This window comes from Anabrus simplex, chromosome 2 (assembly GCF_040414725.1).
Source record: "Anabrus simplex isolate iqAnaSimp1 chromosome 2, ASM4041472v1, whole genome shotgun sequence".
Lineage (NCBI taxonomy): Eukaryota > Metazoa > Arthropoda > Insecta > Orthoptera > Tettigoniidae > Anabrus > Anabrus simplex.
The window spans coordinates 615,317,701-615,340,528 of record NC_090266.1 but is presented as its reverse complement, the minus strand read 5'-3'; the positions used below and the strand labels follow the sequence as shown (position 1 = coordinate 615,340,528).

The following is a 22,828-nucleotide window of genomic DNA, read 5'->3' as shown; positions in this document are numbered from 1 at the left end:
CATTCTTCATGACATTTTTTTTATTTTGGTCAGTGGATTTTTTGAACTTTTTATTGTCATTTCATTTCGTACCATTAGGGGCTGATGACCTCGATGTTAGGCCCCTTTAAACAACAAGCATCATCATCAATCAAGTGCACTCTGCAATTGGATTATATGTGTGGGAGAATTGATCTGCTTGAAGATTTTACAATCAACAGCAAAAAGAAGGATTTCACGTGAATGGTGGGAAACTATACCGATAAGGTCATCAATAAAGAGGTCAAAAATAAGGGGACCTAGGATACTGCCGTGCGGGACACCAGAGTGTGATGGTGGGAGAACTGCATCCATCAAGGACCACGCGCTGTAGTCTTTCACTCAGAAAGCTATTAATTAGAGCTAGGAGTCTCCCATGCACGTTAAACCGTTCAGAAAGTTTCTGTGCAAGAAACGTGTGATCCATGGTATCAAAGGCCTTAGCGATAGCGATATAGCATACATCAAGTTGAGAGCCCGTGTGGATGGCAGATGTGGCATGATGGAAGAGGATAGCCAAGTTAGTTATGCAGGAGCTTCCGAGGAGGAAACGATGATGCTGGGGGGATATGTATGGAATTATAAACACAAGCAAACGCTGATGGATGATCCTATCACAAATGATTGATAAAGCAGGTAATAGAGACCGGGTGATAATTTGCGATATCCGGCCTCTTTCCACCTTTGAGAATGGGTTTGGTATAAGCAAGTTTCCAGGAGCTCGGAAAGTAGCTGACTGAGAAGCGCCGATTGAATATCACGCTAATAGAGTATGAAGGAGTTACTGCTGTATTAAGAAATATAGGACAGACCATCAGGACCAGTGGGTTTATTTTCTGACAGAGACAAAAGTAGGGAGTACACTTCAGATTCAGTGGAAGAAATATTATTGAGGTGATGGGAAGTAACAAGTTTGATTTTAGGAAAATAAGCATACTGAACAGGTTTAACAAAATTAGAGGTAAAATATTCATTGAATAATTCAGGTCTGTTTCACTGGCTACAGAATAGTCCCAGCTTACTACTTCTGGTATTTGTTTGTTGTCTCTTCTGTTATTTATAAGTGACCAGAACCATTTACTGTTGTGTCTTACTTCAAGGCAGGCTCTGTTAATATATTCTGAGTGGTGTTTGCTTAGATCAGAGAATATTTTATGATTTCTCTCAGAGGGCGCATTCTTCCATTGTCTCCAGGCTTCCGATTTTTTACGTTCAGTACTTATAGTGTCGCTCCTCTTCCATGGGGGGAATTTTCTGGACATTGAACAAGTAGGAACGAGGTTTCGGATCACAGCAAGCGTCCAATCATAAAATAAGTCCAGCGCATCTTGAACTTCACCCACATGCAACAAATGCCATGGTAAAAGGGACAGGGTATGATTAACAGTCAGCCAGTCAACTTTATGCCACACAGGCACGGAGCTCCTAAGGACAGGTTGATGACATCTCAGAGCACGGGAAGGGGTGAGAAGTTGCTTCAATGGACTTGCGGTTGGAGTTAAAATATATTTCGTCCCACAGGAACAGATGAGGGTTCATTATAAAAAAGCAGGTAGTCAAGAAGACTATTTCCGCAGGTGTATCCCAAGACATGCTGTCTGAAGTTCAGTCCAGGAATATAGTGGTCCAGGTACAATTTGTCGAGGTTATTAGAAGGCTGACCTAATGAAGGGGAAATCCAGGAGACAGACAGATTAAGGTCTCCTAGTATAACATTGTCTGATTCCATGACTAAATGGTTAGTGTGCAGGCCTTTTGTCACAGGGGTTCCGGGTTCGATTCCTGGCAGGGTTGGGAATTTTAACCATCATTGGTTAATTTCACTGGCACGGGGGCTGGATGTGTGTTGTCTTCATCATCACGACGCACAGGTCGCCTACGGGCGTCAAATCGAAAGACCTGCATCTGGCGAGCCGAATATGTTCTCGGACACTCCCGGCACTAAAAGCCATACGCCATTTCATTTCATCTTTGGAATGAACGGTTTTAAGCACAGAGGAAAGAAAAGCTTCAGAATAGTTGAAATAAGAATGAGGTGGTCTGTAGAAACATGCAAATAGATATTTTATGTTATGAAATGTAACCTCAACCCATACAGCTTCACAGTCGTTCATCAAGTCGGAGCATAGGGTTGCATGTCATTTATATTTGACAGCAATTAAAACACCTCCTCTTCGGCATCCAGTGCTACGATCGGCCCTGAATAAGGAAAACTCTTTAGAGAGTGGGATTTCAGAGTCTAATACAAAATCAGTCAACCAGGTTTCACTTAAGGCGATAACACCAAAAGCAGCTAATTTAAACAGGGGCAATGAATGCCCATTCTAAATGGCCTTAATGAAAGAAAGAAAGAAAGAAAGAAAGAAAGAAAGAAAGAAAGAAAGAAAGAAAGAAAGGGTTTAACATAATCGGCCATGAACTAAAGGCTAAATGAGAAACTTGGACTCTTTAGAAAAACTCTTAAAACCCTAAGCGGGCTTATGGTCCCGAAGTAGCAGAGGCTAAGCCTATTCTACACAGGGGTGACTAAATGAGAAACATTAAATGGGAAAATTGTGTTAAGAATTTAAAGGTTTAGAAAATTTTAATCACCCCCATACCAAGTTGAATGGGAATCAACAGAAGGTAATCACATTTTGTTCCCTTAGTTTATGTTTCCCAGCCAAGATTTGAGCAGAGTCCTCGGACTTGCTGAAAATCTACATTTAAACTATTGAATAGAACTTTTACATGAGCCTCCGTGGCTCAGGCGGCAGCGTGCCGGCCTCTAACCGCTGGGTCCCGTGGTTCAAATCTCGGTCACTCCATGTGAGATTTGTGCTGGACAAAGTGGAGGCGGGACAGGTTTTTCTCGGGGTACTCCAGTTTTCCGTGTCATCTCTCATTCCAGCAACACTCTCCACAATCATTTCATTTCATCTGTCATTCATTAATCATTGCTCCAGAGGAGTGCGACAGGCCTCGGCAGCCGGCACAATTCCTATCATTTTCATACAAATTTGTGTTTTTTATTTTTCTATTTCACCTTTTCAATACAATTGATTTGTGTTAGAAATTCATATTGCTACAACACTACATTAAAAGGGAAATGTTTCGCTCGGTTTCAAGCATCCTCAGCCTTTGTAATTTATCTCAAGGTTAAGACCTGTCATTGTTAATTTGCGTATAAGTAATTTGTACTTAATTATGATTCTGGAAACTAAATGGTAAAATACATGGCATGAGGATGCTTGAAACTGAGCGAAACATGTCCCTTTTAATGTAGTGTTGTAGCAATATGAATTTCTAACACAAAATCAATTGTATTGAAAAGGTGGAATAGAAAAATAAAAAATACAAATTTGTATGCAAATTATAGCTAATTTCAATACAGGCTTAAACATGAGATTAGTTACATGTAAAACAATTCCTCTCCTCGCCGCTAGATGGGGGCTTCATTCCATTTCTGACCCGGTTAATGACTGGAAACAGGCTGTGGATTTTCATTTTCAATAGAACTTTTACATCAAAAGAAAGAGGTTTGAAGCCTTCCCCTCGAGCTATCTGCCGAAGCTATCACATATTAAGAAAATTTTGCCATTAACTTGCTTGCTGGGCCTTCCTAACACCAATCTATGGTCCCTGCCTCCTTAATACATGCCACACACGATCAACTGGAGCGTTGAAGGTGAAATACGGCTCTAAAGCACCCAGCTTTTATAGCATTTCCGAGGGGAAGTTTCTAGAACTCTTTACAGATAGGCTGGATGCCTGTACACACCCCCAATTCTAACTCGCAAGAGAAAATATTCACAACGTTTTTGATTGGTTGCTAGATAATTAAGTAAGCAGTAGTAGTGTTGACAACTTTGATACATAAAAAAAATCTACATAAACTTAAGGTTTGCCACCAGTCGCAATATAAATTTCTTAGTAAATTAGAGTTCGGCTCGCTAGGGGGAGCATCAAAACTGATGATGGACATCTAGCGGTTGAAAATCAAAATATCTTGTATAACAGTAGTTCGATTGCCATAACACAGATTGCCTTATAGATGGCACGCAGTTTCACAGGATGGAGAAGGTGTGTCCCCTGTAGAGGCCTCCGCCCCCTAAGATTTTACCACAGTCAGAACAATTTTGAAATCTTGCATCTAAGAACACACAAACCTTTTAGAAAATGTATATATGTTGGAAAATGTTTTGATAGAGAGTCTGTTCTAATTGGCTTTTGAGGTAAAGGAGGTAAGTCTGGTCAGTTGCGCCCAGAGTGACGGCAAGAACGGCTACCACTGCCGATGTCGAGATGAGGTCCCCCGGACCCCAAAGGTACCATACTTCCTGCAGTACCGGGCGAGTTGGCCGTGCGCGTAGAGGCGCGCGGCTGTGAGCTTGCATCCAGGAGATAGTAGGTTCGAATCCCACTATCGGCAGCCCTGAAAATGGTTTTCCGTGGTTTCCCATTTTCACACCAGGCAAATGCTGGGGCTGTACCTTAATTAAGGCCACGGCCGCTTCCTTCCAACTCCTAGGCCTTTCCTATCCCATCGTCGCCATAAGACCTATCTGTGTCGGTGCGACGTAAAGCCCATAGCAAAAAAAAAAAAAAAAAAAAAAAAAAACTTCCTGCAGTACCACCTTGTGTCACATACTTGATTCTTCTTGAGACAAACTCTACATCTTCTTGTCGGGTGAGGGTCAGTTTTCAGTGGTGGAAACTTGAGCAGAACATGTTCATGTACTTTTTCATCCAGACGTGATAGGGGATCTTTAGCTGGTGTTCTACGTGGGGGGGGGGGGTGAATGGAATGCGGTGAGGTGGATGTTAGTGATGACGTGTTGGAGAGAGCTGGAGAGGCTCTTCTGCCTTGGGTCGGAGCTGAGACTGGGACAGTGGCAGGAGGGTTGTGACTTTCAAGATAGTATCTGGAAACTGTCTGTATGACCTGTAGATAGGTAATTTGTCTGGGCATTGGACTTCTGGAAGAGACGGAAAGAATTGAAGAGGGTGCACTGTAGAAAATAGAAGAAAACCTTTTTTGACCATTTACATGTTTTTCTCATGAATGCATGTGCTGATTGTAATCTGCAATGGATACTGGCTTCATTGTTTTTCTGCCGAACTTTGAAGTCACTTCAACCATTACACAGAATGCATAGATGAAATCATTGTGATTATTTTCTTGTCCAGGAGACGAGAAGAATGTCCCCATCACGTTCGAATGTTATTTCCCCTCTTTTCAAAGATTTTTGTTGGTCCTTAAGGTCCTTTGGTACTCCCCTGTTTTACCTGATTGTCCCACAAACGGTAGTATTCTGTCCACGTGGGATTTTTGCAAGAGCAACACTATTGTAATAATTATCCATGTAAACAGAATACCCTAGGCCTAAATATGGACTAAGAAGTTCGAGGACAGTACTATTTAAGGCCATGCCACTTGCGTCATAAATAATCAATTTGCAAATATACTTACTTACTTACTGGTCGGCGCTACAGTCCTTGTAGGTCCTTGGCCTCCTTTATCACCTGCCTCCATTCATCTCGGTCCTCAGCTTTTCTTCTCCAACGTTTAACTCCTAACTTTCTAAGGTCATCCTCAACATCATCAATCCACCTTTTCCTGGGTCTTCCTCTTCTCCTCCTTCCATCAAGTTTCCCTATAAACACCTTTTTTACGGTGCAGGTTTCTGCCATTCTCTGAACATGACCGGCCCACCTAATTCTTCCCTGCTTAATTTTAGCAACAATATCTGGCTGGCCAAACAGTCCTTGCAGCTCTACATTTGTCCTCATTCTCCACCCATCCTGCTCTCTTACTGCACCGAATATCTTTCTCAATATCTTCCTTTCCCACCGTAACAGCCACTGTTCTTCTCTGGAGGTCATCACCCAGCATTCTGAGCCATACATAACTATTGGTCTTAGTACTGTTGTGTATATTTTAATTTTTGTATTCCTGCTGACATTCCTGGATTTAAACATATTTTGCAAGGCGTAAAAGCATCGGTTTCCACTTGTTATCCTCTCCTGTATTTCTACGGAGGTTTTATTGTCCTCTGTTATTATAGAGCCTAGATATTTGAAAGATGTGACTCTTTGATATTCCTTCCCATTTAATCTTACTGGGGTCCTTCCTCTTACTCCCTCTGTATCTCCCATCTTCATATATTTTGTTTTGTTTATATTCACTTCTAGTCCTAGGTCCCGTGCTTTCCCTTCTAATACTGAGTAGCTCTCTTCAAGAGCTCTTTCATTTCTTGCAATTATTGCTACATCATCAGCATATGCTATCACTTGTACTAATCTGTTCAAAATGGTTCCCCCTGGGTTGATGGGCAATTCACGGATTACTTTTTCCAATGCTAGGTTAAAAAGAAGTGTGGAAAGTACATCTCCCTGTCTTAGTCCTCTCCCCACTAAAAACTCCTCTGACAGATCTTGCTCCACTCTCACCTTGCATACCGTTGTTTTCAAAGTCATTTCTGTTAATCTAATCAATTTCCTTGGGATTCCAAATTCTTTCATAATCTTGTAAATTTTACCCCTATCTAGACTGTCATATGCCTGTTTAAAATCAACATACAGCTGATGTAGCTGTTTGTCATATTCATAAAATTTCTCTAGCACTTGTCGTAATATAAATATCTGATCCAGAGTAGAGCGATGTTTTCTAAAACCTGCTTGGTAATCCCCTAATATTCTTTCCATCCATAATTCCAATCTTAAGGCTAGTACCTTACCAAAAACCTTGTACGTTCCATCCAGCAAGGTGATCCCTCGATAATTTCCACATACTGCCTTATCTCCCTTTTTATGTAATGGGTAAATTATACCCAATGTCCAATCCTTGGGTATTTCCTCCTTTGTCCAAACCTCCTTAATCAATTCATAAACAGCCATTTCTATTCCCTCTCCCCCATATCTCAACAGCTCTGACTCCATTCCATCTTCACCTGGGGCTCTATTATTCTTTAATGCATTAATTGCAGCTTTGACCTCTTCTAAGTCTGGCTCTTTTACTGATTCCTCTTCCAATTCTCTTTCTTCCCCATCAACATTTATATTTTCCTCCTCTCTATCATCTTCATTATTTTCATTGAGTAACTCGTAAAAATACTCCTGCCATCTTCCAAGCACTTTGCTTTTATCACCCAGAAGGTTTCCATCTTTATCCTTGAAGAAAACAGCTCTTGGTTGAAACCCTCTCTTAATGTCTTTTGTTCTTTCATAGAACTTTCGTACCTCGTTTCTATCCTTCATTTCATCCAGTTCTTCGATTCTCTTTCTTTCAAAAGCTCTTTTCTTATATCTACATATCTTATCTGCTCTTCTTCGTTTCTCTCTATACTCTTCTACTGTTTGTCTTGTTCTCCTTTGAAGCATTCTGTTCCTAGCATCATTCCTCTCTTGGATTAATGTTGAACATTCCTCATCAAACCATTCTGCTCTCTTTACCAATTTCTTCTTTCCCAAGGTACTATCTGCAACTTCACTGATAGTTGTTTTCAGTATCTCCCATTTATCTTCCACTTCTCCTTTCTCCCATAATTCCCTTTTTATTGCCAAAGATTCAGCTATTTTCTTTTTGTATTTCTCTTGCAATTCCTCATTTTTTAGTCCTTCAATATTGTGCTTTGCCTTTCTTGTTACTTTTTCCGTTCTTGCCAAATCTATTTTTTGTCTGTACTTGACTCTAACAAGATAGTGGTCTGTATCTGCATCAGCACCTCTGCAGCTTCTAACATCCATAATATCTGATGCATGTCGCCTGTCTATGATAACATGGTCTATTTGATTTCTTGTCACACCATCTGGTGAAATCCAGGTCTCCTTGTGAATGTTTTTCCTAGGATGCCAAGTACTTTTAATTATCATCTGCTTTCCACTCACAAAATCAATCAATCTCAATCCGTTATCATTACTTACTTCATGCAGGCTTTCTTTCCCTACTAAGTGTTTGTACACTTCTTCTCTTCCAATTTTTGCATTTAAATCTCCAAGGATAATTTTTACATCATGCCTTTGAACTTTATTAATTTCTTCCTCCAATTTGGTATAAAATGCATCTTTCTTCTCATCTTCTGCCTCCTCAGTAGGGGCGTACACACAAAACACAGTTACGTTGAAGAATTTTGCCCTAATTCTCACAGAGCACATCCTATCATTGATTGGAGTAAAGTTGATCACGCTTTGCTTTACTGACTTATGTATGAGGAATCCTGTGCCATTACTGCCTGCTTTTTCTCCACTGTACATCAAAATATGTTGTCCAGACATCATCATCCCTTGCCCTTTCCATCTTAGTTCCTGTAGAGCTGCTATTTTCACTCCATACTTATCCATTTCATTCCTTAATACTTTTAACTTGCCAGGTCTCTTCAATGTCTTAACATTCCACGTTGCTAATATAATATCATTTTTCCTTCTCTTTAGCCGTTTTTCTCGCCGGTTCGTCACCAAGTTTTCCAGTCCTGCATTATTCATTCTTAAGGTATCCGTAACAGTTGGTTTTTTTACGAGGTAGGGGAGTTAACCCTACGCTCAACCCCCAACCTGGAGGACCAGGGTATCACTCTTAGTCTGGATCATCACCTTAGACCTGTCCGGCTTGGGTGGCCCTACCAGGAGCAGATGCTCCCGCCGGCATAGCTCTAAGGATCATTTGACCACGCAAGCCTCCAATAAACACCCGGCAAAATATATTTTGCCTTCGTCAAGGTGGTGATACCTTCGGGAGGATTTGCAAATATACCTGGTTTTTTATTCACACACCATCCTAACCATAATACTATATTTAGTTATTTTAGATGGATTTTTAAACTCTAAAACGTAACCGGCCTCTCCAAGCAAGCATGCCCTCATCTGAAGCGATCTTTCAATTGGGACTGTAAACCAATGAAAACTGATCCAAAAGTTTTTCTAATATTGGCCTGATTTTACAGAGCCTGTCTGCACTGTTTGCATAGTTACTGCTGTTGCTAAATTGTAAAAACTTGGGTAATGGGGGAAAATAGCTCGAAGAGGTATCAGATAGAGGAACACTGTCTGGTATTTCAACATAATCGCGCACTGTTGTCTCGTCCTCATCACTTTCACTGTCTAAATCTGGGATGATTGTTTACCAGAATCATAAATCATTTCAAGAGCCTCTTCAACAGATAAACTTACTGCTCGCCATACTCTGTCTTGCTAGTGGCACTAACACAACAACACTGGAGGCAAGAGCATGGGCTTGGAATGTGCCAGGAAAGAAAAATTTTTTGCTGGGTGATTCTAGGCGGAAATTACTGTTTTGACATATGTTAACAAAGGTCAGAACATTCATCTAACTACCATCTATGAAAGAATGAAGGAACTACGATCCATAGTGCGGTTTTTAATTTAAAATTTTTGCGCAAGTTCTTATCTGCCTTAAGGCGGATATGGGAGAATACACTGGTGAAATGTTATCCGCCTTAAGCCGCCTATGGGAGTCAATGTGTTAATCGGGCTTATGGAATAAAGAAAGTAGAACTGGCTGAGTCAGCAAAGAGGATGAATCTGGATGTACTAGGACTGTTTATCAGGAATACTATTGCACGCAACATAGTTTCTGTTAGGCACGTAAATGAGCGAATGATGTGGGTAGATTTGGCAGTTGGAGGGATTGATTTTAATGATCTACCCTTAATTCCATAGTCCCCTAGTATGGCAAACATCTTTTCCCTCGGTACCCTGTCATATGCTTTCTCTAGATCTACGAAACAAACACAACTGTCTATTCCTCTTGTAACATTTTTCAGTTACCTGGCGCATACTGAAAATGGGATCCTGACAGCCCCTCTATGGTCTGAAAGCACACTGGTTTTCATCCAACTCCCTCTCAACCACTGATTGCACCCTCCTTCCAAGATGCCAGTGAATACTTTGCCTGATACACTAATCAGTGAGATACCTCGATAGTTGTTTCAATCCTTCCTGTTCCCTTGCTTATAGATAGGTGCAATTATTGCTTTTGTCCAATCTGAAGGTACATTACCAACACTCCATGCTAATCTCATTATTCTATGAAGCCATTTTATACCTGCCTTCCCCCTATACTTCACCTTTCAGGTCTAATTTCATCTATTCCTGCTGCTTTATGACAATGGAGTTTGTTTACCATCGTTTCCACTTCCTCAAGCGTAATTTCACCAACATCATTTTCCTCCTCCCCATAAGCTTGGTTGTTCGCAACACCACCAGGACAGTGTCTGTGGGTTAATGAAGAGGGCTCTGCAGGAACAACGCCATTGTCCGAGCTACAAGGAAGAGCTGTGGACAGTGGTGCTCGATGTTTGGGAAGTTTAAAGATGGATTCTTCCAGATCCTCCCAGTCGACTTCGAGTGGTCATACAACATGAGGGTTGGCAAACCTAGTACTGATTTTTGTTTGCTTGTTCCTGATTTGTTTTCTTTGTATAGACTGATGATAAGTCGAGGCACATTTTAATTTTCTTTCTGTTTGGTCTTTGAGTGCAAGGACAAAACACCAGGGAATAATACTTGTAATAAATATGATTCTATCCTTTTATGGTAACATCCACATCCCTCCTAATAATGAGGAATCGGTATGATATAAAAACAAAAACAGCTCGCTAGGAGGATTGAATCCATGACGGCTCTCAATTGCCATACTGTCATTTCAGTGCATCGTCTCTATCCACGCAGCTAATACACGGCTCCCTGAGCACTTCTTTCCTGACATTCCTATTCATTTTTATTTGTAGAGACTGAAATGAAGTCTGGGAACTCGAAGGAATGAGTAGAGTAACATTATTATATATATGTATAATACCTGACACTGCTTTTAAAGTTCATATGTAAACCTGCTCTTGGAATTTCAGCAAAACAGTTATCAAGAATGTTCACATACATACATACATACATACATACATACATACATTATCATTATGGACTGTTACGCCTTTCAGTGTTCAGTCTGCAAGCTTTTGTGAATTTACTAAACGTCGCCACAATCCTCGATTTGCAACTAGTGTTGTGACCTCATTTAGTTCTATACCTCTTATCTTTAAATCATTAGAAACCAAGTCTAACCATCGTCGTCTTGGTCTACCTCTACTTCTCTTACCCTCCATAGCAGAGTCCATTATTCTCCTAGGTAACCTATCCTCCTCCATTCGCCTCACATCACCCCACCACCGAAGCCGGTTTATGCATACAGCTTCATCCATCGAGTTCATTCCTAAATTAGCCTTTATCTCCTAATTCCGAGTACCCTCCTGCCATTGTTCCCACCTGTTTGTACCAGCAATCATTCTTGCTACTTTCATGTCTGTTACATCTAACTTATGAATAAGATATCCTGAGTCCATCCAGCTTTCGCTCCTGTAAAGCAAAGTTGGTCTGAAAACAGACCGATGTAAAGATAGTTTCGTCCGGGAGCTGACTTCCTTCTTACAGAATACTGTTGATCACAACTGGGAGCTCACTGCATTAGCTTTATGACACCTTGATTCAATCTCACTTACTATATTATCATCCTGGGAGAACACACAACCTAAATACTTGAAATTATCGACCTGTTCTAGCTTTGTATCATCAATCTGACATTCAATTCTGTTGAATTTCTTACCTACTGACATCAATTTAGTCTTCGAGAGGCTAATTTTCATACCATACTCATTGCACCTATTTTCAAGTTCCAAGATATTAGACTGCAGGCTTTCGGCACAGTCTGCCATTAAGACCAAGTCGTCAGCATAGACCAGACTGCTTACTACATTTCCACCTAACTGAATCCCTCCCTGCCATTTTCTACCTTTCAACAGATGATCCATGTAAACTACGAACAGCAAAGGTGAAAGATTACAGCCTTGACTAACCCCTGTAAGTACCCTGAACCAAGAACTCATTCTACCATCAATTCTCACTGAAGCCCAATTGTCAACATAAATGCCTTTGATTGCTTTTAATAATCTACCTTTAATTCCATAGTCCCCCAGTATGGCGAACATCTCTTCCCTCGGTACCCTGTCATATGCTTTCTCTAGATCTACGAAACATAAACACAACTGCCTATTCCTCTCGTAGCATTTTTCAATTACCTGGCGCATACTGAAAATCTGATCCTGACAGCCTCTCTGTGGTCTGAAACCACACTGTGTTTCATCGAACTTCCTCTCAACGACTGATCGCACCCTCCCTTCCAAGATGCCAGTGAATACTTTGCCTGGAATACAAATCAATGAGATACCTCGATAGTTGTTGCAATCCTTCCTGTTCCCTTACTTATAGATAGGTGCTATTACTGCTTTTGTCCAATCTGAAGGTACCTTACCAACACTCCACGCTAATTTTACTACTCTATGAAGCCATTTCATCCCTGCCTTCCCACTATACTTTACCATTTCAGGTCTAATTTCATCTATTCCTGCTGCCTTATGACAATTGAGTTTATTTACTATCCTTTCCACTTCCTCAAGCATAATTTCACTAACATCGTTTTCCTCCTCCCCATGAGCTTGGCTGTTCGCAACACCACCAGGATGATTTCCTTTTACATTGAGAAGATGTTCAAAATATTCCCTCCACCTCTCCAGTGATTCCCTGGGATCTATTATGAGTTCACCTGAATTACTCAAAACACTGTTCATTTCCTTTTTCCCTCCCTTCCTAAGATTCTTTATTACTGTCCAGAAAGGTTTCCCTGCTGCTTGACCTAGCCTTTCCAGGTTATTACCAAAATCTTCCCATGACTTCTTTTTGGATTCAACAACTATTTGTTTCGCTCTGTTTCTTTCATCTACGTACCAATCCCTGTCTACGTCGGCCCTTGTTTGGAGCCATTTCTGATAAGCCTTCTTTTTACGTTTACAGGCTGCTCTCACTTCATCATTCCACCAAGATGTTCGCCTTTTCCCATCTTTACACACAGTTGTTCCTAGGCATTCCCTTGCTGTTTCTACTACAGCATCCCTGTATGCCACCCATTCATTTTCTATATCCTGAACCTGCTTACTGTCTACTGTTCGAAACTTCTCACTAATCATATCCATGTACTTCTGTCTAATTTCCTCATCCTGGAGATTTTCTACCCTTATTCGTTTGCAGACAGATTTCACTTTCTCTACCCTAGGCCTAGAGATACTTAGTTCACTACAGATCAGATAGTGGTCTGTATCATCGAAAAATCCACGAAAAACTCGTACATTCCTAACAGATTTCCTGAATTCGAAGTCTGTTAAGATATAATATATTATGGATCTGGTACCCCTAGCCTCCCACGTGTAGCGGTGAATAGCCTTATGCTTGAAGAATGTATTCGTAACATCTAAACCCATACTAGCACAGAAGTCGATCAAACGCTTCCCATTCCCATTAGCTTCCATATCTTCCCCACATTTACCAATCATCCTTTCGTATCCTTCAGTTCTATTCCCAACTCTCGCATTGAAATCGCCCATTAGCACTATTGTATCCTTGCTGTTGACCCTGACCACGATGTCACTCAATGCTTCATAAAACTTGTCAACTTCATCCTCATCTGCACCCTCACATGGTGAATACACGGACACAATTCTAGTCCTAATTCCTCCAACTGACAAATCTACCCACATCATTCGCTCATTTACGTGCCTAACAGAAACTATGTTGCATGCAATGGTATTCCTGATAAAGAGCCCTACCCCAGACTCTGCCCTTCCCTTTCTAACACCCGTCAAGTACACTTTATAATCTCCTATCTCTTCCTCATTATCTCCCCTTGCCCGAATATCACTTACTCCTAGCACACCCAATGCATCCTCTTTGCTGATTCAGCCAGTTCTACTTTCTTTCTTCCATTAGCCCCATTAATATTCATAGCTCCCCATTGAATTCCATTTCGTTCGCCAAGTTGTTTCCAAGGAGTCCCTCGCCTGTCAAATGGGAGTGGGACTTCGATACTCCCATAGGTCCGAGGCTTACTTAAAATGTTCTGAGCTCGGTAAATTCATGAAGCAGGATGCTACCTTACTTGCACATAGTCCAAGTGACGATCTCTCCTCTAACGGGTTATGGACCACCGGTGGATTGTATAGTCCTAGCCGCCTGAGCACAAGGAGGGCCAGGACTCAGAATATGTCCAAGATGCCCTTTTTTTTTTCTTTGAGTGATTGTACATTTCTGATAGTACGATTGATATTTATCTTGGCTTTGGAGTAGAACAATCAAGATAGTTGTGACAGAAATACCTCGTGGAGACCCTTATTTCAAAATTGGTATATTAAGCCAGACCATTGAAGTAGAGTAGTATGAAACAAAATGGCCATGTGTGTCATGTGTGTGTTTGTTTGTCTCATAAATTAATATTGTAATAAATTATGTTGTATGTCATATGTTGTGACTCTCCATGTAAAATATATGTAGTGTTATCAGATACGCCATGCCCAGTGAGATACTGAAACCAATCACTAATGAAAAGGAGGAAACAAGTGACAAATTGTCATATATAGGTAAAGGAATAGGAACACACAGGAGGATAAACACAATGACAGGTCAGTATTTGAAGGGGGGAGCAATAGAAAAGGAGACATGGAGTAATGTGAAAACACAACAGGACAAGGATAATAAGGATAATCTCTACATCATCTTACACTGCCATCTTCAAATAGATAGGCTCTTCTCATCAACCCCAATTCTTCTACATCCATTTTGTCTCAGCCTTCAACAAGCTTGTTATTCCTTCCCAGCTTCATCAATTTCTGAGGAGCCATCTTGACAGATTTTTCACTTCACAATAGAAGAAAAGGAACCCAATGGGTCGGTGTAAGAGATGGTGAGAAAATGGGAAACACCTAGCAAGTGGCTGTGCAATTTGGGTCACATAGCTCTGAGCTTCCATTTGGCAGATAGTGGGTTCAGACCTCGCTGTTGGCAGCCCTGAAGATGATTTTCCATGGTTTACAATTTTCACACCAGGCAAATGCTGCGGCCGGCTGTATCTTAATTAAGGCTATGGTCGCTTCCTTCCCACTCCTAGCTTTTCCCTATGTCATCGTAGTCATAAGACCTATTTGTGTTGGTGTAACTTAAAATGAATTGTAAAAAAAAAAAAAAAAAAAAAAAAAACAAACCATCTTGACGGCGGTCGATAGTGGGGTTTGAACCCATTGTCTCCCTAAGGTAAGGTAACAGTTACACAATCGAATTGCACAGCAACTCTCTCTGTAAACAAGAGACAAACCAAGAGTCATATAGAAAGAAACAAACATGAATAGGAACACAGTGCCAGGAACCTTTTTATATTGCTCCCCCTTCTGATGCTGACCCATCACTGTGTTTATTCCATTGTGTGTTCTTATTCATGCTCCTGTCTCTCTATATATGACTTGAAGCTAACTTATTAAACCAGTGATTTGAAGGTCCTGTTTCACTAGTGATTGATTTTTCAGATATTTCTTTACTGTACTTTGTTTATAGTTTTCTGTATAATTTTGTTACACAATTGACAATTGATTACATACAAATTAAAAAATTATGATGCTATTTCTGTTCATTTTATTGATAGGCTCACCACAAATCATCCTGTTATGCAAAGGACGTCCCTCACATTGTCTTTGATTATCATCAAGAGTGTCGTGGAGGAAATACTAAGAATCTTAGTAAACTGAAAGGAAAAGTAGAAAAATATTTAAAATCATTCTCGGTTTTCTACGCTAAAGGTGATGAAGTGCTAAGGTATGTATGATATTCATTGTGACCTTGTGAAGGTAGTTTTTGAATCTTCGTTCATAAGCTTATCAAATATCTTGGTGATATACACAGATATTTCTGTGAATAACTGAGGAAACTTTCACTTCTTATGTACCAGAGAAATATGACTAGACTATATAGAGGCGCACGGCTGTGAGCTTGCATCCGGGAGATCGTGGGTTTGAATCCCACTGTCGGCAGCCCTGAAGATGGTTTTCTGTGGTTTCCCATTTTCACACCAGGCAAATGCTGGGGCTATACCTTAATTAAGGCCACGGCCGCTTCCTTCCAACTCCTAGGTCTTTCCTATCCCGTCTTCGCCATAAGACGTATCTGTGTCGGTGCAATGTAAAGCCCGTAGCAAAAAAGGAAAAAAAAAGACTTTATAAAAGAATCTTCAGTTAGCACTGCAAAGAAGAATTGTACCAAACTGGTCTGAAATATTAATAATCAGTCATAACACTGGACGCACACACAAACATACGTTCTGTGTGGGGCTGATGCTTGAAGAGTTTGGACCGCCAGCAGCCCACAGTGACACAGTTGCCCAAATAAACACAGTCTGATGGATCTGCCAGTCATTTGAGTCCCAGGCAGCCTTGTCATCCGAGAACCATCTGAACTGCTGACTCGCAAGCATACGTGTTACTGTGGAACTGGCATCTCTTCAGAAATCAAAGTCAAACCGCTACTGGACATTTTTAGGGAGTGACGTTAACCTGACTCTATACCATCCATGGCTTATTAATGTTCTTAACGAGGACAGCTTCGACAGGCGACTTGAGTTTGCCAAGTTGATGGTACCAACTTTCAGGAGATCACTGACCTTACGTGGAATATTGACTGGACTGATGAAGCCAAATTTTACTTATCAGGATCAGTCAACTGACACAACTGCATGTTTCAGCGACCAGAGAGCACCAATGCCGCCATTGAATATTATTTCCAGTCCCCAGGAGTGATAGTGTGAAGCAGCGAAGGACTGATTGGCCCGTTCTTCCTTGAAGGTGGCGTCGCAGAGGAAACCTAACTAAAGTTGCTGAGGGAATGTCTCATCGCAGAGCTTCATAGAAGACAGAACTTTGAAGTGTGGTGGCAACAAGATGATATTCCTCTACACTTTGCCAACATCGTTTGGGTATACTTGCATGAAGCTTTTCCTCAAAGCTGGATTATAGATAGATAGATTTATTTATTTATCATCAATAGGTTATTTCCTAATTAAAGATGATTCAATAACAGATAATATACAGCAAATACACCTTAAGTAAATAACACTAATTTCCTAAAATAAAAACCAAATTCAAACTAAATCTAGAGACCATTTATATGCATATTTACAAAACCTTAAATAAATTAAATGAATAAATAAAACTCAATCTCCTTAAATAATTGACATTATTAAACTACATCTAGTAACATTTACATATTTACATATCTTACATATAGGGCCTTACATTCGTGAAGTCATTAGAGCATATCTGATTTTAGACGGGGGTGAGTGAAAAAGGTCCACTGATTCACCCACCTCATTCAGTGATGTTAGTGCCCTCACAAGCCATGAGTTAGCCCGAGCCACAGTTCTCACTTTAGGCAGATGAAAAATATACCTTTGCCTAGTATTGCGACGAGGAACATTTAATGGAATCAGCTCCAGTAATGTTGAGCAATCCACTCTGTTCCTCAGACACTTATAAAGAAAGAGGGCATTGGCACATCTGCAGCATGAGTGCAATGTCCTCATGCTCATAGTCTCACAAAAAGACTCTTAATCAGATGAAGAGAGAGTAATACCCAAACCCTTGTAGCTGATCCATTTCATGAACCTTATTTGGACTCTTTCCAAGTTTTGTATTAAATACTGCTGAGAAGGCAGCCACACCTCGCAACAGTATTCTAACGATGGCCTGATTAGAGTGCAAAACAGAGTTTTTAGAGTTCTAGGAGAAACAACTTTGGCACAATTTCTTTTCAGAAAGCCAAGTAATTTAAACCCTTTTCTAGAAATCTTGTCTAAATGTTTCTCGACGGAAAGACCGTAGCAGTTTGAAACTGTCACACCAAGATCATTTATTTCATTCACGCGAGCTATTTGGTTATTGCATAAATGGTAAGGGTAATTTACTGGTTCCAACTTGCGTGAAAATGTAATTGCGTTGCATTTTGAAGTATTCAAATCAAGCAGCCACTTTTCATACCAGTTACTTAGTAGGTTTAAGTCAGACTGTAACAACTTACAGTCCAACTCACTATTGATTACCTTAAAGATCTTTAGATCGTCAGCATAGAGAAGGCAATTTCTGTGTTGTATAACTGATGTTATATCATTTATGAATATGACAAAGAAAAGAGGGCCAAGTAAAGAGCCTTGGGGGACACCTGAAGTAGGGTGGTACGGCTTTGACATAATACCATCAGCTTTTACTACGCAAACTCTATTAGTGAGATAGCTTCTAATCCACTCCAAAGCACTTCCTCCTATCCCATGTGCTGACAATTTGGTGAGTAGAGCATCATGTTGAACTGAATCAAAGGCTTTGGAGAAGTCCGTATAAACAACATCCACTTGTTGCCTCCTATCCAGAGATTCAGAAATGAAATTGATATACACCGCCATATTGGACACAGTAGAGCGTTTCTGTACAAAACCGTGCTGCGCTATATTAATATACTGTGAAACTGAACTGTACAATCTCTTATACATGATCTTCTCTGCCACCTTTGAAATTAGGGACAATAACACAACAGGCCTATAGTTATCAAACACCATTTTGTCTCCTTTCTTGAACACTGGTATGACATAACCTTTCTTCCACTCACACGGAAAATACCCTGACGAGAATGACATATTTATTATGATGCTAAGTGGCCTACCTAGCTCAGACGCACATTCTTTCAATACTACTGCGGGTACGTCATCTGGACCACATGATTTGGAGGTATCCAAAGAAGCAAGAATTGAAGATACCTCTGCTGGAGAGGTCACTATTGAAGTTAGGCCTATATCACACACGGACGAAGCGGATAGATTACACTGTGCGGCAGGTGAGTGATACTTTTCAAAGGTATCAGCAAAACTGTCCAAGATGCTCCTCTTGTCCTGTAATTCTTCCCCGTCCTGAAGCATAGTAGATGGCAGGCGAGATGACCTCCGTTTGTTGTTTACAAAATTCCAGAAACACTTCGGGTTGGCAGCTAATTTTGATTCCATCGAGGTTATATAGTTTCTGTATTTTATGAGCTGAAGACGCTTAAATTCACCGCGTATGGTCGAAAATTGCACATAATCACTATTATGGCCCGTTTTTTTAAACTTCCTTCTTGCCCTCTCCTTTTCTTTTAATTTATCTATTACCTCAGAGTCGTACCAGCATGGGTACTTCCGCGTGCTAACTATCCGGGACGGTACAGTGTCTTTTATTACAGCGCGAAGGAAGTCGTAGAAAAGGGTTAACACCTCGTCAATGGAGGGGGAGTCCTCGATTAAATTCCAGGGACATAACGAAAGGAGATTTCTCATTTGAGGAAAATCGGCCTTAGTCCATGCGAACATTAACTTCCTCTGCGGTACGGGGCGCATAACACGCGGTAAAGATAGAGTGAATTCTACAGCTCGATGGTCAGAAGTACCTTTTCCGTCTCAAAGCAGTCCAAGTGTCCACAGTATTGATCCGATATTAGAACAAGGTCCAGGAAGTTCTCGTTTCTTGTTGGGAAGTGACACATTTGCTTGCGTCCGAATTCACTGACGATTTCAAGAAGTAAGAAGACATCCGCACATCTTCGTTTTATAACGGGACCAGGATTCCAAGCCAAATTTCTGATGTTAAAGTCTCCGCCAACTACAAGAATGTCCTGCGGGTTTAAAACAGCTGTAACATTGGCCAGTGTTGCTCGAAGATTACTCATCCTAGCAGTCACTTCGTCCGGTGGCAGGTAGCAGCACACTATAAACACAGACCTCCCTGATGTTGGGGTGGCCTTGACCACGAGACACTCCCAGTCTCCCGCCAGCTCTGGCCGTGAAACTGGCCTTAGAGCAGATTTCACAGCAACCATAATCCCTCCCCCTCTCAGTTTGCTACTATGGACCTGATGTCTGTCTTGACGAAACACACAGTAATCAGTAGACAACAGTTCATTATCACCAACAGAATCATTTAACCAACTTTCAACTATACAAATACAGTCTTTGCTGGCGTCACTGAAAGCGAGGTTAAAGTCCGTCAAAGAATTACACATGCTCCCTACATTTTGGTAGAAGAAATTCATACCGCTGTCATGCTGGGGTCCTGGGTTTAGATGTATGTCGCCTGACAAAGCCAATAGAAGCACACAAATCGCTGAACCAGATGTCTTTGGGCTAGAGTTCATCTGTTGTTTTCTGTTTTCGTCTGTGACGTCACCAAATACATAGTTCCATTTAAAGCCAGCACGTGGGCCGAAATACGAAGCTCCGAACCATTCACAAAAGCGTTTTCCCAACGGTTTGCATATTTCACGTCGAAGTCTAGCACATTCTCATCCCGGAGACAGACTCGAACGGACGTGATACTACATTTGAACCCTACTAATAGACAAAAGACACGGAGCGATACCGACACACGACTACTCCCGGACGCCATCTTGGCTATTAATGGTCTGTAGAGTGGCCAGCCTGATCACTAGACATATCCCCACTAGACTTTTTCCTTTCGGGTTACCTCAAAGACAAGACGCTAATGCTATTGACAGTATGCAGCATCTGTGCGAGATTATTGTTCAGGAGTTCAATAATGTTCTGGTGAATATTTGTAGAAGGCATGTGAAAATGTTGCTTTGCATCTGCAAGACTTTGTTGACTTAGATGGTGCTCAGGTCAATCACCATCTTGAAAATCATGATGTATGTGCTTGTGATTCCAATTTTGTTGGCCATTGCAATTGTTAACACTGATCAATAAAAATTATGTCTAAACAAAAATTGCCAAATTAAGTTTGGCCCAACCTGTACACAGGCTTAATGATCATTGCCTCTGAGGCAAGGAGTAAGTAACCTCTTGACTAAAGATAATGCACACAAATAAATGAAGATCCTGCTCATCATCACAGGCAATGGACTCTTACCCAAGTGCGTGGGCATTAGAACACACTCGCACATTATCTACAACGTAAGATAAGGAACAAATGATCAAATATACAAGTTTATATTAGTTAATTTAAAAAAATTATTACTAGAACATTATTGAATTATTATTACTAGAATTTTTGTTCTGGACTTTTCCCCTGACAAGATTTTAAATGAAACCATTACTAGCAACATACTCTTTACAACATTGAGATGACACAATGTCATGTGCCACTAGCACACTCTGCGATCGAAGCTGAACATTTGTTTGGTACCTGCCTCACAATTTCGACAGCATGTCCAGCCAGCCCTTCTAATGGTATGTTATATCATAAAACATTTTAAGATCTAGCGTTTAGGTTCACACACTCGGTCATTCGTTTCTTCTTTATTTTTATAGCTTATTTCATCTGGGCTCCATTTTATTTTGATAACACACCTATGTGGATCAGGATGTTTTACATACATACATACATATATACATACATACATACATACATACATACATACATAATCATTATAGACTGTTATGCCATTCAGCATTCAGTCTGCAAGCCTCTGTGAATTTACTAAACATCACCACAATCCTCTGTTTGCAACTAGTGCTGTGGCCTCATTTAATCTTTAAATCGTTAGGATGTTTTAAACAAGTTTTAATCACTGATAATGGACCTTAGTGTCCGAAAACTTGTTTTGAACTGAATACTTGTTTGCTGATAATGCATCACTGTGCCTTTCTTTAATCAAACAGTGACCCAGCAGAATGTGCAAATTACCATCCAATTTGCCTCCTTTCACACACAATGAAGATTTCTGAGAGAATCCTCGATCAACAACTGGGTGACATCGTCAGCCTTAGTACCAACCGGTGCAGCTTTGTCAAGGGTGCTGGAACAAACAATGCCATCTTCGCTTCCAGAATGCTCATTGAAAAGCACCGAAAGAAACAACCACCACTGCATATTGCCTTCCTTGATCTTGAAAAGACTTTCGACTGTATTCCACATCGTGTGATCTGGTAAGTACTGCGTGACCATGGTGTACCAGAAATGCTTATCAATTGGATCAAGATGCTTTACATGAACACCACAAGTCATCTACATTGTGCTGTCGGCATCTCGGAGAGCTCCCAGTTAAAGTCGGTGTACATCAAGGCTCTGTATTGTCTCCATTGCTCTTTGTTCTCATCATGAACACAATTACACGGGACCTGCAGAGGAGTGTCCCTTCAACTCTTATACGCAGATGATGTCGCACTTGCTGATACCACCAGAAGTGGATTGCAGCGTCAGGTTGAAGATTAGAACAACCGCATCTCACAATACGGTCTTAGGCTGAACAAAAAGAAGACTGAATCCCTGGAAGTCATCCCAAGCAACGGCTCAATTAAAGTTCGTGAAGAGACCTTAATGAAGACTGTAAGCTTCAAGTATCTCACCTACAGACTGATGGTGGGATACGTGATCAAGTGTGAAGTAGGATAAATGCAGTATGGATGAGATGGAGGGAAGTCACAGGCATACTCTGCGACAGAAGGATGCCACTACATCTGAAGTCCAATGAAGCATTGTATGACGTTGTAGTCAGGGTCAACAGCAAGGATAGGATAGTGCTAATGGGCGATTTCAATGCGAGAGTTGGAAATAGAACTGAAGAATACGAAAGGGTGATTGGTAAATGTGGGGAAGATATGGAAGCTAATGGGAATGGGAAGCGTTTGCTGGACTTCTGTGCTAGTATGTTGTTGCACATTAAAACTTTTTTCAGCCATGACTTTCACTTCACACAACTTGCAAAATAGAACTAAACCATCTGTACAGAAATATTCTTCTCCAAATTCTCTAACAAAGCTTTGTAAATTAACACTGGTAGAAGATTTTTCCTTAGGCATACTGGAATGTGTACTGGGATACGATTCACTGTAAACTGACGGTTGTGTAAATGAAAGGAGGTTGAGGTTCTAATATTTGAACAAAGACAAGTGAGCAATTGCCAGAAATAATTAGCTCAC

At 40.7% G+C, this 22,828-nt stretch overlaps 1 protein-coding gene across 1 annotated transcript in view; it reads left to right on the top strand.

Annotated features, from left to right (window-relative positions):
• Synj (synaptojanin) overlaps window positions 1-22,828 on the top strand; it is a 427,286-nt gene that overhangs the window by 154,658 nt on the left and 249,800 nt on the right. Inside the window, exon 7 of the mRNA XM_068226016.1 lies at window positions 15,527-15,696. Within this exon, the coding sequence (XP_068082117.1) occupies window positions 15,527-15,696 (170 nt within the window). The remainder of the gene's footprint in view (window positions 1-15,526; window positions 15,697-22,828) is intronic.